General features: G+C 31.5%; 1 protein-coding gene across 2 annotated transcripts; it reads left to right on the top strand.

The window, feature by feature from the left end:
* The first annotated feature begins 7,150 nt into the window (after positions 1–7,150).
* LOC106768780 (potassium transporter 10) lies at positions 7,151–17,184 on the top strand. 2 transcript variants are annotated; one of them, XM_014654101.2, is made up of 9 exons: positions 7,151–7,737; positions 8,041–8,359; positions 9,260–9,485; positions 9,966–10,211; positions 11,520–11,570; positions 11,698–11,958; positions 12,075–12,242; positions 13,563–13,817; positions 16,002–17,184. In XM_014654101.2, the coding sequence occupies exons 2-9, from the start codon at positions 8,234–8,236 to the stop codon at positions 17,042–17,044; spliced, it is 2,376 nt and encodes a 791-aa protein (XP_014509587.1). In that variant the 5' UTR covers positions 7,151–7,737; positions 8,041–8,233; the 3' UTR covers positions 17,045–17,184. The 2 variants fall into 2 exon arrangements, with proteins under 2 accessions (XP_014509587.1, XP_014509588.1); XM_014654102.2 differs by having other exon boundaries at positions 7,151–7,796.
* Positions 17,185–17,725: the final 541 nt, after the last annotated feature.

Below are 17,725 nucleotides of genomic sequence, written 5' to 3'. Positions count from 1 at the left end.
ATATATATATATATATATATATATATATATATATATATTATAGGTATAATTTATTTTTTCAAATCGGTTTGGGAGTCTTTATGTCTTAACTATTTTAGAATTTTAGTTTTGAAAATTGGGAAACTTGTTTATGGAATTCTATTGGTTGTTGCAGTAGAAAATTTTTAGAATAGATCGACGATGAAGGTTGGTTATGGTGTTAAGTATGATTCTGAGTTGTATTATCTAGTACAAGTTCGTGTGATGAGTTTTTTGTTGTTGTTTACAATAACATGTATGTTGTATTCTCTTGTGTATTTTGTAATGCCGGATATGATGCCCTTCGTTTATAAGAGACGGTAGAAGAGTTCGACTGTCCTGTTTTGGTGAACAGGTGTTGTCCTGTTTTGGTGAACAAGTGTTGTCCTGTTTTGGTGAACAGGTTTATGTGTCCTATTTTGGTGAACAAGTGTCCTGTTTTGGTGAACAGGTTTCTTACGGTAGAGTACCAGGGAACAACATGTTCCTTATTGGATTGGTTGAGTTGTGGTGGATACTTGATTGAATGTGTTATGTTACAGTATTACTTTGCTGATTACCATTGTTATGTTGATGTTTTATTATGTGATGAATATGGTAGCTTACCCTTATTATCTGTGTATGTGAATGCGATGATCGTATAACTCGTGTTGTTATACGGGAGCCGACGTTATGACAAATGTTCCAATTGATAACTAGAGCGACAATTAATTAAGGAGAAACTGGAAAAGATTTATTTTGTGTTTCTTTCAAACATTTTCAGCTTATTTGATTTACGGAGTTTGATGTTACAAGTTGTAATAAATGTGTAATGGACTAAGATTTATTCTCCCTGATATAAGATTTATAGGGAATTTCCTATATAAATATTTCCACTTAGAACATAATGAACTGTTTTTGACTTGTGTCATAATATAAAAATGGGACGTTACATTACACGTTACCATAGAAAATATGATGATAATTCTTTGGTGTATTCTCTTTATTCTCGTAAGAAGGTATTTTAAGGAGTGGATATTTTATTCCAGCCGTAGAAGTCTCTAATGCAAGTATATTAGATTGGATTTTTCCTGTGGTTAAATATTAATAATTATTGGCATTTTTTATCTTAGAAATTTCCAATTAAATAGAACAAAAGAAATAATATAAAAATTAAGTTTGGAACTTTCTGACTTAACATTCTAGGGCTTTGTATTACATTCTCCATTCATATTTAGCTGTTAACCATTCTCTGATCTTAAATAATAATAATAATAATAATAATAAAAATAATAATAATAATAATAATAATAATAATAATAATAATAATATCTCCGTTCACTAGAAAAATAGTGCAGAGAATCTATTTGGTCTTTGAATTTGTTGGAAGTTGTGTGAATCTAAGATGCAAGTTTAAATTGCAGCAGCATATGCATGAGAAGTGTTTGAATAAAGCCCACGGAGTATATTCAGCCATCATTATATAATTCTTGCTTCCTCAATTATTTCACTCTTTTTCTTCTTCTTTTTCTCCACTAAATATTTCTTACTACATAAAATTTGAAATTAATTGTTGACATGTCTTTATCAATAGGCACTAGTAAAAAGAACAGGGAACACATGCAGAGCCATTTCTATTTTTTTAAATTTGATATTTTAATTTTTTAAATTCAGAAAAGATAATATAGTAGCAAACACCCTATATCCTCTATCTTTTAATAATTATAATAATATATAATTTTTAAGTGGTTGTGTAAAATGTAGGAGTTGTGAAGATAGTATGGTCCATTCTTTTATCTATAAAAGTTATGTTTGAAGCAAACTAGTAAGAGATGGCATTTCCTTTTCCAATTTGAATTATTTATATCTTTAACAGCATAACATTAAATATAACATTTTTAAAGGATAATTTATTTTTATAAAAAAGTTGAAGTATTAAGTGATGAAATGCATTGATTTTGGGTAACTAATTTTATAAAAATTTGAAATTTTAGAAATTGATAATATAATTGGTTTACTTCAAATCATATCATTTTAAATTATATTACTTACAACTCTTCGTACTTTATTCTTTTTCAAATTCGTGTTTATTTCATTTATATTATAAGTTGACTTTGATTAGAAACCTGATTTCACGCTTTGGATTGAGTTTGAGTTGTCATCAACTTGATATTAACTTAGTTCTGATCGAGATAAACAAATATTTCTTTCATATTATAATTGATTTTGGTTATTATTTTGCCATCACTAAAATCAATTTCGTTATCGGTAAAAATTATTCCTTCATAGTTCACATTGGTTAGGAATTTTCGATTCAAATCAACACTATTTTTCTGTTTATATTAAATACAATTTTTAGATTACATCAATAAATGTTATTTTTAATTTATATTACTTGAGATTGTTTTTTACTAGTGTCAACAAGAGCTGACAGGTGCTTTAAGTTAATGAGGCTAGGCTTTTAAAACACACAGAACATAAAAACAGATTTTATAATCACCTGGGTTCATTAGCTTAGCCCTTCTCTTTTAAGAAAAATTGTTCTTCATTTCCTCTGTCTTCTCTCTACCATTTCACACTCACTGAGCTGTTGGATTTACGATCCATAGGTGCCTAGGCACTCCTGACGCCGAGAGCTTCAATTATCACTGATCGATTTCTGCGTTCGTAGTTGTAAGTCATTCTTCACTATTTCTACATTGTTCTTGAACCTAGCACATGCAATCTTTGCTAGTTTAATGTGTCTTGTGTTTCCCCCTTTCTGTTCTCTGCTAAATCTTGAGCTCTAAAAGTTGTTCCCATCACCAATTTGGTGGTTGTAGGGTATTGTTTAGGTTCTTGCTGAGTCAGGCACTGTTGAGTCGTTCTTGTGAGCTGGACAATTCAACTATAAGGTAAGGGGAGCTAGAAATACTTCTTTAAATTTGTTTGCATGAGCTGTATGTATGTTGAATTTTGACTTGGTATGCTGTTTAGAGTTGTATTTTTACGTGCTTGAGCATATAGTGTTGTATGAGTTGAAATGTGCAAATCTGTGAACTGTGTTGTGATGTTATGGGTGGTGTGAATGAGTTGAATCTACTGTAATTGATCAGGTTGGGAGTGATTTGGAGGGTGAAATCTGTTATAACTTTAGCTAGGTAGAAAACTTGGTGATTTGGTAGTGTTTTAGGTCATTTTAAAGGAAGTAAGGTAGTGAATTTGAGAGTTAGGGGTTCTGGGTATAATTGGGCTGCTAGAGCAGTCTTAGCAAGTGGATTGTTACTTGTTTGAGTCATCAAACTGGTCAAAATAGGTACGAAGTGTTAGAATTGGGTTTGGGGCCCTCTAGTTATTGAGTTTGATGTTTTGGAGTAGAATTTAAGTTGGTTTAGTACATCTAATTCCAATCCAAATGACCAATGCAATACTTTACTTTAATCTATAAACGTGTTTCATATCAATATTAGTGTTACAAATTTTAAATTGATCAATTGAATATGTCTAAGATGCACAAAAAACCTGAAAAATTAGGTTGCTGTCAAAAACTGATAAGAATAATCAATTATCTCAAGGGGGGTTAAATGATGGTGCCCTATATGGTTGATGGACGTAATTCCATGATCCTCAAGGGAGGTTACATGGCGGTGCCCTGTGGTTTGTTGTGATTGACTATATGAATGGCCGGAGTGTCCTTATGGGGTTTATCCTGACATTCTAATGATCATCCATGCTCAAGTAGAGAGTGATGAGTCATGTGGTGAGAATAGCAGGAGGTCTTAGCTCATAGGTTCTTGGGTGAGTTATAACGAACTAACCTCGAGTGGCAACTGATGGTTTTCCAGTTTCTACATCACCCAGGTGCACAAATCCTTGGAACTTGACATTTCATACTAGTCCGGATGTTCAAATCACGTGGTCAGTCATTGGTATCAGAATAATGCATTCGGTCTTAGTCTATATTGTGTTATGGTCCTTGCATGCTTGAAATACTTGGTTGTTACATGCTTATGTATTGGTTAAATTGGTATGGGTTGTATGATTTTTGTATATCTAGCTCACCCTTGCTTCTGTTTTGTCTGTCTTTGTATGTTTTCTTTTTTGCGATGATCACCTGATTGGTGTGAGCTTAGGGAGACATTTGTTTTAATTACTTCAACATAGGTGATCGAGGAGATTCAGTAGAAAAGTCGAACGAATCTACATGTGTAGATATTGTCTTTCGTAGGTTTATTTCTTATAATATTTCACTTATCATATATGTAGTATCCATTTTTGTAGTATTTTACTATTAAAAATGAGATGTTACAAAATAGATTAAATTTATAATTTAATATTACGAAACTATTGTATGATGATATATTTATTTAAAGTTGATATATTAATTTTGTTTTTAATTGAGATAAAACTTTCAACATCTTTTCATTTTGAGAAATATACTTTTTGAATATCAAACTAAATATTAATAATAATCTAATAATATGTAAAATAATATATTTATTAAACTACAAAATTTACTATGATTAATTTTAAATTATGACTCTCATTTCATGTTATGATAAGGAAATTGAAATCTCTTTATTCATCAAACCATCAATATAAATACATATTATAACACAATATTACATAAATTAAAAATAAAATTGCAGCCATTAAAAGTGTCGTCAATTAAACTAAGAATGTATATCTTAATTATAATAAAATAATTAACCATAAATAAATAATCAAAATAAATTATATTATATTTCAGTTGCTAATAAAGATATTTTATTAATATGAATAAAATTATTTTCAATTAGTATGTAATTAAGGTTCTCAACCAACGTTTTATATATAATTTTCTAATTGAAATTGTTAAAATTATTTATTTATTGATGTAAGCTATACATATTTTTTATTGATATTTATTTGAGTTTTTTCAATTAATGTTGGTAAAATTATTATTTAGTAAATATCAATAATTATTTCTGTAATAATTGTTTCTGGATGTGCATGTAATAGCTTTTATATTTGAAAAAGTAATGGTAATATTCTATTCAAATAAATAAAATAAATTTTGATAAACTTAAATTAGCTTAAAGAAAACAAATTTTAAGAAAGTGATGATGTGGTCATGACTTTAAATTTCTTCCCTAAAACTAGGTTTAGGTAGGAAATTTCCTACCATTTTCATTAGGGGATATAAGTAGCTATTGGCAACCAAAATTAGTGTATTAGGTTTATACATTAGATTCATTCCTATTTGTTGCATTATGAAGTTGTAGTAGACTATTAAAATTCAAACACTCCTAATAAAAAATTGCATAGATAAGATTCAGCACAAATAAAAGACACTTTACCTCTGTCCTATGATCTGCATATATGGTCCTTCCCTGCTTTCAGTTGCAGTCTGACACTGCACATGATTCCATATATTATTTCAAATTCTCCATTAACACTTCTATTCATATATAACATCTTTTAAGGTTCAAACTCTTCGTAAACATGGTAATGCATTCTTCACCATTACCATTTTCAAATCAACACTATTAATTAAACTCACATTATTGTTTTATGTAAGTCCCATAATACCCATTAAATAATCACAAATTAAAATCATTTTTCATTCACCATTAAATTGCTCATAAATTATTTTACCTTTTATTAGATGAAATTAATTCTAAGTGTGAGAATTACCCATTATAGTTTCAATTTATCAATTAATTCACATCACACCTTTTTCCCATTTAATCTTTCCTTTTCTATCATATATATATATATATATAGACTGTAACATTATTATTTGTCAAATATAAACTTCTTTATTTTCTTATTTAATTGTATCAATTAATAATAATTAACATCAGAGTGGAGTTTGATGCTTTAAAATAAGTTCTATAAAAACACCATATAGTTAATGTTAGTAATAAATTCTTTAGCAAGACAGACATAAGTCTTTTCATACAGCTTGTTCTTTTACTAAACTGTTAATGTTTTTATTTAATTTTACGAAAATAATAATAAACTAGAGATACAAAACAATCTGAGTACTTACATTTCCTTTTATTTTTACAATAAATGATAAGCAGTTGTCGCCGTCAACCGCCGATATAAATGTTCTGTGAATAATTCACCAACTTTTATATTTTTTAAAAATTACTGTTGTATAATTATAATTGTTAATTAGAGTAATATATATTTTTTTCCTCTTAAAATTGTAATGTTTATAATTCAAATAAATTTGTTTTCTTAAACTATAGCTGTGAAGAAAAATATGAGCAAAGTTGTATCGGTAACCAAAACCGTCATTCAAAAGCCTACCTACCATAAGTAAAACAAACAATCTTAATTTGAGAGTTGAAAAACCACATAAGACTTAAAAAAGTATGTTTATGACGAAATGATGACAAAGATGCCCAATTCAAAATGAATACTTTCAACTATTGTCTAATTTAGTTTTTACCAACAGAGTAAAAAGAATTAAAAAACTTTTTTAAGAGTAAAAATTAAAAACATAATTTTGTAATTTGTCTTATATTCTCAAAAACAGTAATTAAAAGCAGTACGGTAATGTATTTTAACAACTCTATTTTTTTAAGTAATTAGCATTCTATCATCGAAGTTGTGTATAAAAAAAAATCAATTGAATAATTTTGATCTCTTAAATAATTTACTTCAACAAACTCTTCTTAACCAATTATACATTAGCCACCCAAAAGATTGCAATAAACCACTCATAAAACTTTTGATCCAAGTTGGCCAATTCTAGAACTTCTTTTAATTACTATTTTCAATGTGCATATCAATTCTAATTAGAAATATTTAGACTAAAATCTCATTTTGATCCTTTAATATTTTTAAAAAATTTAATTAAATCTTTAATTTTTATTTAATTCAATTCAGTCTTTTGGTTTTTAAATATATTCAATTAAGTTATTTCTATGACATTGATATTAAATTTCTATTAAAATTTACAGACCCAATCGTTCTATTTGAATATTTAGGTTTTTTAAATAGATTTGATGTATAAATTTTAACAAAAATTTAAAATTGATCTAATGACAACAACCTAATAAGATTTTTTTAAAATTAAAAGATTAAATTAAACTAAATAAAAACTAAAAATTTAATTAAATATTTATAAGAATACACAAATAGAATTTAACCTGATATTTAATAATAGTGGATAAAAAGACAGCATGATGGTAAAAAGTATAAAAGTAAAGAAGAAAATAAATAAAAATAATAATACAAAAACAAATAATAAAAAAAGTTACTCTTTGGTCCCACATCCACGTCTCTCTCTCTCTCTCTCTCCCTCTCATTTCCCTGTTCTGCATACTTACATTCTCTCTCTATATTATAGTTTGGAAAAATAATACCACTCTATAGTTTTGTTCTTCTGGGTTTGTCCCTCTCTCTCTCTCTCTCTCTCTCTCTCTCTCTCTCTCTCTGAGATTTTTTGTCTGCTAGCTTTCAAGAGAAAATAGTGCTCACTTACCGTAAAAAGCTAATAAAAGCTCAGCAGAAGGACACTCCATTTCTGTTCTGTTGCAATCTTCATTTCCAGTGAAGAGCCTTGCATGTCTTTGCTCATCCCTTAAATTTTCAGGACTCAGATTGAGATGGGTTTTTAGTTTTCAAGACCTGGGAGGAACAAAAGAAAACTTTTTCAGACACTTCAATTTGGAAATTTCAGCAGCAATTATTATGCGACGACTTGTGAGGCTTGGATCAGATAACACCTGCAAACAAGAAGTTTTCCTGTTTTTCATCAAAAGGGTATAGTTGCATGGACCAAATTTGCGTTTCTCTGTTACAAATTTTACATTTTCATTAGGGTATGTTTCTGATCAAGATAATTTTCAATATTAATTTGTATTCTACCATGCATATGTATGTAGGCTTGGAAAAATTTGATGTTTTTTATCCTAGTTTCTGATTAAGTTTTTGGTAGTCCGAGCTTGGATCAATATAAGGGTGTAGATTTTTGTGCTGATTTTCGTTTTCAAGTTGGCATTTTTTCTCTCATCTTCTTTTCAAAGATGCTATGGACCTCTAATTCAATTTTTGTTTCTTTTCCAGATGTTTTAGGGTGGTTTGGATCCGTGGTTGCAGCTGCCATGGATTTCAAGTGACTTCAAATTTAAGGTCCGAAGGTTTTTGTGTCAACTTTTTCTGTTTAATTTTCTGAAGGGGTGTAGCAACTCTTGAAAAAGGAGAACATAAGGCTGAATAGCTGTTACCGGTTAGAAACTTACAAGTATCTCAGCTGAAAATGAGTTCAAGAGTAGATACTGATGAAGATAGTGATATCAAAGGTAGCATGTGGGATTTGGATCAGAAGCTTGACCAGCCTATGGATGAAGAGGCAGGAAGGCTTAAAAATATGTACAGAGAAAAAGTATGAAGCATCATTGCACCTTGGTTTTTACATTCTTTCTCTTACTGAATTTGTCTTGTCATTAATGTTAACTCTTGGGGGGTGAATGCCATTGATTACTTATAACTATGGTTCTTTCTTAACTTGTACGAAAATTAATAATTGCTATGTTGAATTGTCAATCCAACATTAAAAGTTTAACTAATATAGCTATCCTCACTTAGGAAGCTCTGACACAACCGTGTTGTTATGCCTTAGTGACTGGTTGGTCATGGTTGAATTAGGAAGCATTCTCTTTGCAGCATACAGTAACCCTAATTTTGTCTGTCCGCTCATATTATTAGTTTCAGTCCACTTAAAATGTATTCTTAGTTGCCATTGTCGAGGACTTAATTAGAACACAAATTAAACGAAAACTTGTGTTTTCCTTTGAATCAAGAAAGATTTTCTGCTTTTAAATGCACTACGGAGCATATATTTGAAACCGGTCTGCAACTGTACTTTGGTTGCAAAGTCAAGGTTTTTGAACTCTCTACAGCTGCAATTGGGGCTGCATCAGCCACATTTGTCCATAATGTCCTACGATATCGAGATTTGTGATGAATTTGAAACCGTATTTGTCTTGTTCAATAGACAAATACTTAGAGCAATTGCAGTTGGGGCTGCATCAACTGCGTTAGTCTGCAATTTTTCCATAACATCAAGGGACAAACTGAATTGTGACTATGGCCTCAACTGTAACAACAATTTGAAACCATATTTAAATGGCAAATACATAAAGCAACTTGAGTGCGTAATGTAAATTTGATAAGGAAATCCAGCTATTCTGGTGTTACACAGATTACAGAGCGCAGATAGCATTAATAAGCTGTTAAGAGATTTGGTATGGAATTCTTTGTTAACATAGTTTTATTTGTTCAGAAATTTTCTGCACTGTTGCTCCTGCGGCTTTCATTTCAGAGTCTTGGGGTAGTTTATGGAGACTTGGGTACTTCACCCTTGTATGTTTTCTACAATACATTTCCTAATGGTGTCAAAGATCAGGAGGATGTAATCGGAGCTCTTTCTTTGATTATCTACTCTCTTACCTTGGTACCACTCCTCAAATATGTTTTTGTTGTATTAAGAGCGAATGACAATGGACAAGGTATGGATGATTTTGTTCATTTGTGGTGTATATGTTTAAGATAATACTTAGTACAAAATTATAACTTTTCTAAGTGAACAACTCAATGGTTTTAATGATATTTTCTGTAAAGAAGATTCCCACAACATACACCCTGTACTAAATATTTGTATCCCAATCTGAAATGGGAGGGATATCCTAATACCAGAAAATTTACCCCTTGCTTTATGCCTTCCCTTGGATATCTGCAATATTTTATTATTCGTTGTTAAAATTCCTTATATGTATATCAGATTCACAGTTTAGTAAAGAATGATGATGTTTCATTTTTCATTGACAAGTGTCTTGTTAATTGATAAACTATCCAGTTTCCTTTCATAATTTTAATTCAATTCACAAGTGTTCTTGTTTTTTTCTCATATAGGTTGCATTAGATAGATATGCTTGCTTCAGACTGCTGAGCTTTAATGAAGTTTAATCAAACTCACATTTGTGGAACAGGTGGAACATTTGCACTTTATTCCTTGCTTTGCCGACATGCAAAGATAAAAACCCTTCCCAACCAGCATCGAACTGATGAAGAGCTAACGACATATAGTCGGTCTACCTTCCATGAAAGGTCCTTTGCTGCAAAAACGAAAAGATGGTTAGAGCAACAAGAATCTGCAAGGAGTGTCATTCTTATTCTTGTTCTTGTTGGCACCTGCATGGTTATTGGAGATGGGATTCTTACCCCAGCGATATCTGGTATGCCTTCTTTCTGTAGCTGATCTTATTCCCATTTTATTAAGAATATTTCAATAATATGAGCTTGCTTGTTGTTTACTGAAGATATCTAACAATGCATGTGCTTCTAAATATTTTGTGTGCATACATGTGCTGACTTACCAAACTGTGGACGGTAATTAATCACAAATTCATTTTTTGGATGACAAAAAAGAACAATGATGTGGATATAAATTATTGGTAAAAGGACCTTGTATGCTACTTGTAATAATAGAGTAGGCAACAAAGATGTATTTAAAACTGAAGCTTTAGAGGGACAAGGAATTCCTGATCTTAGTATACTACTTAGAAAACCTGTGTTCTTTCTAGTTGGTTCATTACTTCTCACGAGTATGACTTTCGATTCATTACATGCATTAGAATAGATTCAGAATAGGTTAAATAAACTTTATTCAGATGTTGCTTTGGGTAGTACCTAACTGTATCTTGGATTACTTGTCTTTTAATATTTCTTTTTTCATCATCATATCACAGGTCTGTTGTATATAAATATGAGCACCTAAGAGAGACCTTTTCTACTCTCAAAATATATCGTTCCCTCTTTCTTTATTTGCAGAATACTCTATTTTATTCATCACTTTTCCATTATCTGATTCCCACACCATATGTATACTTTAGAAAGATTCTGAGAAAACACTATGCTGTAAGGATAGAAATCATTTGAAACCTGTAAGGATGTAGTATTATTATTTTTTTCTCATGAAATACTACAGCAGGTTAGTTGACCTGTTGATATTCCTATTTTGGTAATTTTAAGGCTTGATTTGGTGGAGAGAATTTTTTTAGCTTAAACATCATTATAAATTTTAAATTTTAATCTGGCGTATCTTCTTTTCTTGATATGTCAGATGAGCTTGAGTTCATTTTAGTCTAAGGTTGATCAAATGAGTCAGAAATTACTAGAAAGGGAGAAATTAAAGCAAGGTGTTAAAATAATAGATCTTTGAAAATATTGTTTTCACCATTTCATATACAAATCTTTGAAAATATAATAAACATAATGAAGTTAAAGTGACATGTTTGTAGTAATGATACAGAAAATAAACACTTTTTTTTTTTTTTTTTTTTTTATTTCTGAAATCAAACAAGCCTCTACTTCTTTCTTGAAGAAAAAAATTCCATTTAAGTTTGATATGTTGTGTTGCAAATTTGCATAGGGATCCTTACCAAATTTTATTATCGCTAATAGGTTTTTGTTTTCATGAGTATGATCTTTAACAAACTCCAGTTATTTCAAGAAGAGGTTCATAACCATATCTTTTGTTGTAGTTTTATCAGCTGTTGGTGGCATCAAGGTAAACCAGCCTACAATGAGTAGTGGTATGTTCCTTTCCTACAACTATTATAAGACATTTTTTTAATTGCTACTTCTCTGTGTGCAAGTATTTATTGCTTGAATTGATTTTAAGCTCATAGGTCTTGAAAAGCTTCTTTCCGTCTGATATAGGTGTTGTAGTGCTGGTTGCTGTGGTAATATTAGTTGGGTTCTTCAGTATGCAACATTATGGGACCGATAAAGTTAGTTGGCTCTTTGCTCCAATTGTCCTTCTTTGGTTTCTCCTAATTGGAAGTATAGGTATTTTTAACATCTGGAAGTACGGAAGCAGTGTTCTAAAAGCTTTTTCTCCAGTATATATATATCGCTATTTTAGAAAAGGAGGAAAAGAAGGCTGGACTTCCCTTGGTGGGATCATGCTCAGCATAACAGGTATTATTCAATTTTATTGTTATTGATTTCCTTTGCATTTTTCAGAATTATTAATAAATGAAGTGACAATTTATAATTTTGTACTGTACAAATTATCTTGTGATGACTTATATCAGGGACAGAAGCTCTTTTTGCTGACCTAGCCCATTTTCCAGTCTCAGCTGTACAGCTTGCATTTACTCTAGTTGTATTTCCTTGTCTTCTTTTAGCCTATTCTGGTCAAGCTGCTTATCTTATGAATAATTTGAGCCATTCTCAAGATGCTTTTTACCGTTCAATTCCAGGTTAGTCATTTTTCACTCTATTGAAATTTTTGTCTGTAAAATGTGATTTACCAGTAGGATTTCGAAAATTTTGGAAAATCCCAGAATCACGGTGTTAAATTGATTCCAGAATTATGTGACTATTATTTGCGTACATGTTACTATTAGAATATTTGTTTTTAATTTTTATTTAGCTACACATCTGTTTACTGGCCTAAGTTTAGGAGTTTATTTTTTTCTAGTTTCTATTTTCTATATTGACAGCTAGCTCTTATATTTTGATTATCGAAGAAATAAGGGTGTGATAGAAAATTATCCCAAAACCTGTTTCAGGAATATATTCTGATAATCAACAGGTGTATTGCCACATGAACAATTGAAAACTTAATGGATGCTTCTCTCCTTTTCCCCCTCCTATTTTCAAATTTATGTTTAATTAATTTATTATACTTTTCTTTCTGTAGGTTACAATGAAATCATTCTTGTGTTTTGCTAGGTTGTGTTAGAAATGTAATTTTTCCTTATCAACTCAAATGAATGTAAGCTGATGATACACATCCCAAAAGGACAAAGTCATGCCTTAGTTATTATACCGAGTATATTCAGAGTCATAAATTCTTTGGATATACAGCCTAGTTCTGTTATATGTGTGTGTGTGTGTGTGTGAGAGAGAGAGAATTTGTATGAGTACTGAAACCTAACCTCTGTTGGTTGTTCCTTTTAATATCTTCTCTGTTTCTATATTAGATAATTAGAATGTCTTGCCTCACAGCACCCCCTCATTTTTCTATTGCAGAATTTAGCTAATCAGGTTTATCATTTTTGTTGAATAATGTGTTTTACAAGTGTTTAGTGGAGATTGAATGTTTTTTTTAAGGTTTATTAAGAGTATTTAGTGGTATTTATACGACTCTTTATAGTTTTAACTGTTAGAGCACTTTTATAGTATCTAAGAGTTAATTTTAGTCAGTAAAATACCTTTGAATGTACTACAGAATAGAATCAATAGAAAAGAAAAAATATGGAAAGACATACAATCAAAAGAGAGGTCAATTCAATTGTTAAATTATCTTCCCCCTGTTCTCAATTTTATACTGCACAATTTTGTGCCTATGGAATACCACCGATTTTATGTAATGGTTACAGTAAATTATTGGATTTTGAATACCAGACTTTCTTGTTTCTTTTTTCATTGCTTGCTTATATATTTGAGCTTCCATGGTATATTTTTAAATATAAACCTATTACAAGAATTGTCTACCTTTATTGTTTGATGATGCAGATATGTTCTTCATTATTAATTGTATATATATTAGATGTTGATTATCCATAGTATTGCAGATAAAATATACTGGCCAGTATTTATTGTTGCAACATTGGCAGCCGTAGTTGCAAGCCAGGCCACAATAACTGCAACTTTTTCAATTATTAAGCAAGCCCTTGCTCTTGGATGTTTCCCTAGAGTAAAAGTTGTATATACATCAAAGAAATTCCTTGGCCAGATTTATGTTCCAGATATTAATTGGATCCTTATGGTTCTTTGCATAGCTGTCACCGCTGGGTTTGAAAATCAAAACCAGATTGGAAATGCATATGGTACGTTTTCCCTCGCTGAATGTTAAGATGAATATTTTTGTTGCTTTTAGCATGAAAGTGATGTAATTTTTTTCAATTTTAGGCTTGATAAGAAGAGAATTGAAAGGATCCTAATACTTAAAAAAGAAAATAAAAAAGAACAAGAAAAATAAGATAAACTTTTACACAAGTCAAAAGATTGGCTTTTGGAAAAGCTAACATGAAAAAGCTTCTATAAAATTAACTTAGGAGAGTCTGTTTGGAGAAACTTCTTTATAAAGACTTCCAGAAGAGAAAAATAAGAAGAAAAAGTGAAACAAACTTCTCCATCTCACGCACAAGTGAAAAAAAATAAAACTTTGAGAAAGCTTCTATGAATTGCATTATGCCGAAAAGTAAAAATTTAGAGAAATCATATGAGAAAGCTTCAATGAGCTACATTATGCAGAAGTTAATTTTAACTTATGGAGGAGTCTGTCTTATTTTTTCTTCCTTTTTCTCAATAGAAGTCCTTATGGAAAAGTTTGTCTAAATAAACCATTATACATAAAACTAATTCTAGCTTATAGAGAAATTAATTTCATTGTTTTTCTTTCTATAAGTGCTCATGAAGAAGTTTTATCTAAGAAAACCGCTTAGTTATTTTTTTATTTGGTGAAAGTATTAGTAAGTAATTTCATTTAGTATCTTGTATCAACCAATGAGCACTACACTTTAATGTTAACATTACATTATGTAGTACAACCTTTGTGCAGCTTGTATATCCCATTTAGACATATTGATCTTGTCCTATAAGTTTATGTATGTTCGATCATACACAAACCCTAGCATTACTGCTTATGCTTTGTGCATCCCATTTGAATATCTTGGTGTTTTTGGTCCTTTATGAAACCCATTTAAATATGCAAGATGGATAATGAGGATTAGCCTTGGAGCAACAGAAAGGTTGCTGCATTGTGACCTGGAGGTCACAGGTTCAAGTCCTGGAAACAATTCTGCTTTGTGGGGGGTTTAAGGCTGCGTATATTTACCCTCCACATACTAGGTGAGAGCCTTGTGCACTGGACCACCCTTTATATTTGTTTGCAAATGTTAAAATGCACAACAAACATTATGTTAGAGGAACAATCGAGGGACATAACTGTGAAATGGGATTGACTTAAAAACCTCATTGGCCTCCTTCTACGTGCACGTATTACGGTGTTTACAAGTGTAGTACAAACATTGATAAACTTAGCCTATACTAAGATAAGGTCAAACACACTAGTTATCATGTTTATAAACTCCCTTGCAGCAGGATCTTTGTAGTACCTTTCTTGAGATGATTTTCACTTTGTAGGGTCAAAACCAGCACAGAAATAAGCTTGAAGTGTGCTCCCTATGAAGGCTACTGAACATGATGTGACTCACTGGGTCATACAAATTACTAACAGCTATCAAGAAATAGAGCCTATTTATGTGAACGGGAATTGACCCTGCACCAGCACAGCAAGGGTTTTTCTATTCAGTTTTAAAATTTGTTTAGGGTAAAGGGATCTACAAAAATATAAATCTAGGTATTCCTTATGGTGTTAGATCAAGATCTCAACCATGTTGCAGGGAATCACAAGAGATGGAGAATTATAAATGGATCCAGTCCAACCAAACACCAAGAGAAGCCCTTCGTAAAAGAAAATCTAGACAAGAACAGATAGATAAAAGGGGATTAAAAATTCTTTAAAACTATATAAACAAAATAGAGCAGCAGCTAAAATAACAAAAATATAGCAAAGTTTCTCAATCTCCCATAACTCAAAATAATTAGGCACGCATAGAGAGAAAGAGGAGCAAGAGGTATATGGCTATGGGAACTAAATCTTTACCTTAAGATCTAACCACGATTGTGTAAGATTAGAGGTGTTTATCTGGAAGGTGGGTACCCTTTATTTTAATGTCGAGAGAATTTATGCAACCAAATATTTTCCTATAAACCGATATGATCTCTTCACGGATCATAATGGTTGAGTAAATTTTTCAAAATAGCCCCATAAAATTGGCCTTTTGTATTTTTGTGTTTCAAAACAACACAGTTTAGGAAACTTCGTAATGCTCTTGGACATGTCTAATTCTTTTGTTTTACAGTGTCATTACAGCCTTTCTTCCAGCATGCTAGTTAAACTTTGTAATGCTAGGAACTCACTTGTATATTTATTGATTTCATTACAGGTACTGCAGTTGTGATAGTAATGCTAGTTACAACATTCCTTATGATTTTAATCATGATACTAGTGTGGCGCTGCCACTGGATTCTTGTCCTCATCTTCACTAGTTTATCATTGATTGTGGAGTGCACCTACTTCTCCTCAGTCCTCTTCAAAGTTGATCAGGGTGGGTGGGTTCCACTTGCAATTGCTGGAGCATTTCTGATTATTATGTCTGTTTGGCATTACGGCACTGTGAAACGCTATGAGTTTGAAATGCATAGTAAGGTCTCAATGGCATGGATTCTGGGTCTTGGCCCAAGTTTAGGACTTGTCAGGGTTCCTGGAATTGGATTGGTCTACACCGAACTTGCAAGTGGAGTGCCCCACATTTTTTCTCATTTCATTACCAACCTTCCAGCCATTCATTCTGTTGTTGTTTTTGTATGTGTGAAGTACCTTCCTGTCTACACAGTCCCAGAAGAAGAGAGATTCCTTGTCAAGAGAATTGGACCTAAGAATTTCCACATCTTTCGATGTGTGGCACGGTATGGCTACAAAGACCTGCATAAGAAAGATGATGATTTTGAGAGAAAACTCTTTGAGAATCTTTTCACATTCGTTCGGCTCGAGTCTATGATGGAAGGATGTTCAGATTCAGATGAATACAGTTTGTATGGACAGCAAATAGAGCATCCAAGAGATGGCCTTTTGCATAACAATGGAAGCACAGTTTCTTCCAATATGGATTTAACCATGTCCTCAGTAGATTCAATAGTACCAGTCAGATCACCACATGACATGAATATTACGATCAGGTCTTCTGGTCAAACAAGCAACCAGACCGAAGTAGATGAACTTGAATTTTTGAATAGCTGCAGGGATGCTGGGGTGGTTCACATTCTAGGAAACACAGTTGTGAGGGCAAGGAGAGAATCAAGGTTCTACAAGAAAATAGCTGTTGATTATATATATGCATTTCTTAGGAAGATATGCAGGGAAAATAGTGTGATCTTCAATGTTCCTCATGAGAGTCTCTTAAACGTTGGTCAAATTTTCTATGTATAGTAAATAGCCCATGCCCTTCTGTGATTGCCATTTTTTCTGCGAAGTTGAGCTAAGTGTAGCATAAGAGCAACTAAACTTTGCTTATGGTAATCAATGTTTCTGTTCAGAGGAATTGACTTAGAAGAATGGTTTTTTGGCAATTATCTCTTAAAAATTTAAACTATTGGTCCCAGATGGCTAACTTGATTTTCAACTCATTTTGATGTTAAAACTTGGTTGTTTTATACCATTTCATACTGTCTAAATCCTTTAGATAAGAAACATGAATGTTTAAAGTAATTACATCTAACCAACCAATATCATTTGAAGTTTTGTTTATTTTCTCTACTAGTGCTACCTTGTGGATTCAATGAACAGTTCCCACATCAGAGGTTAGGTAAGGTGACAACCTGCAAATTATGGGAAAGTTTGGTAGAGTTTACAAAACTTTTCCAAATACATTGGTGATGCTTTTTAAAGCAAGGGGGACACAAGTAGAACAAACTCAAAATAATAGGTGAGTTTGGCGCAACTATGCTCTATACTTTGTTGTTTGGAATCTATGTTGGTTGATGTTATACTCTATACTTTGTTGTTTGGAATCTATGTTGGTTGATGTTATAGGATTGTGCTGTGTATTCTCTACATTCTGTTTTCTTTCTGTGTAGCGTGCTTTCTACATATTAAATAATATTTGAGTAG

The sequence above is a fragment of the Vigna radiata genome, chromosome 7 (assembly GCF_000741045.1).
Source record: "Vigna radiata var. radiata cultivar VC1973A chromosome 7, Vradiata_ver6, whole genome shotgun sequence".
Lineage (NCBI taxonomy): Eukaryota > Viridiplantae > Streptophyta > Magnoliopsida > Fabales > Fabaceae > Vigna > Vigna radiata.
The sequence above is the reverse complement of the archived record's forward strand: the minus strand, read 5'-3'. Positions and strand labels throughout refer to the sequence as shown.

Bases quoted from the DNA above. Each gene is read 5' to 3' on its own strand.
- LOC106768780 (XM_014654101.2), top strand. From the start codon at position 8,234: ATGAGTTCAAGAGTAGATACTGATGAAGATAGTGATATCAAAGGTAGC. The intron at 8,360-9,259 runs GTATGAAGCATC...TTATTTGTTCAG, and splicing joins AAAATATGTACAGAGAAAAA to AAATTTTCTGCACTGTTGCT. The intron at 12,243-13,562 runs GTTAGTCATTTT...ATAGTATTGCAG, and splicing joins TTTTTACCGTTCAATTCCAG to ATAAAATATACTGGCCAGTA.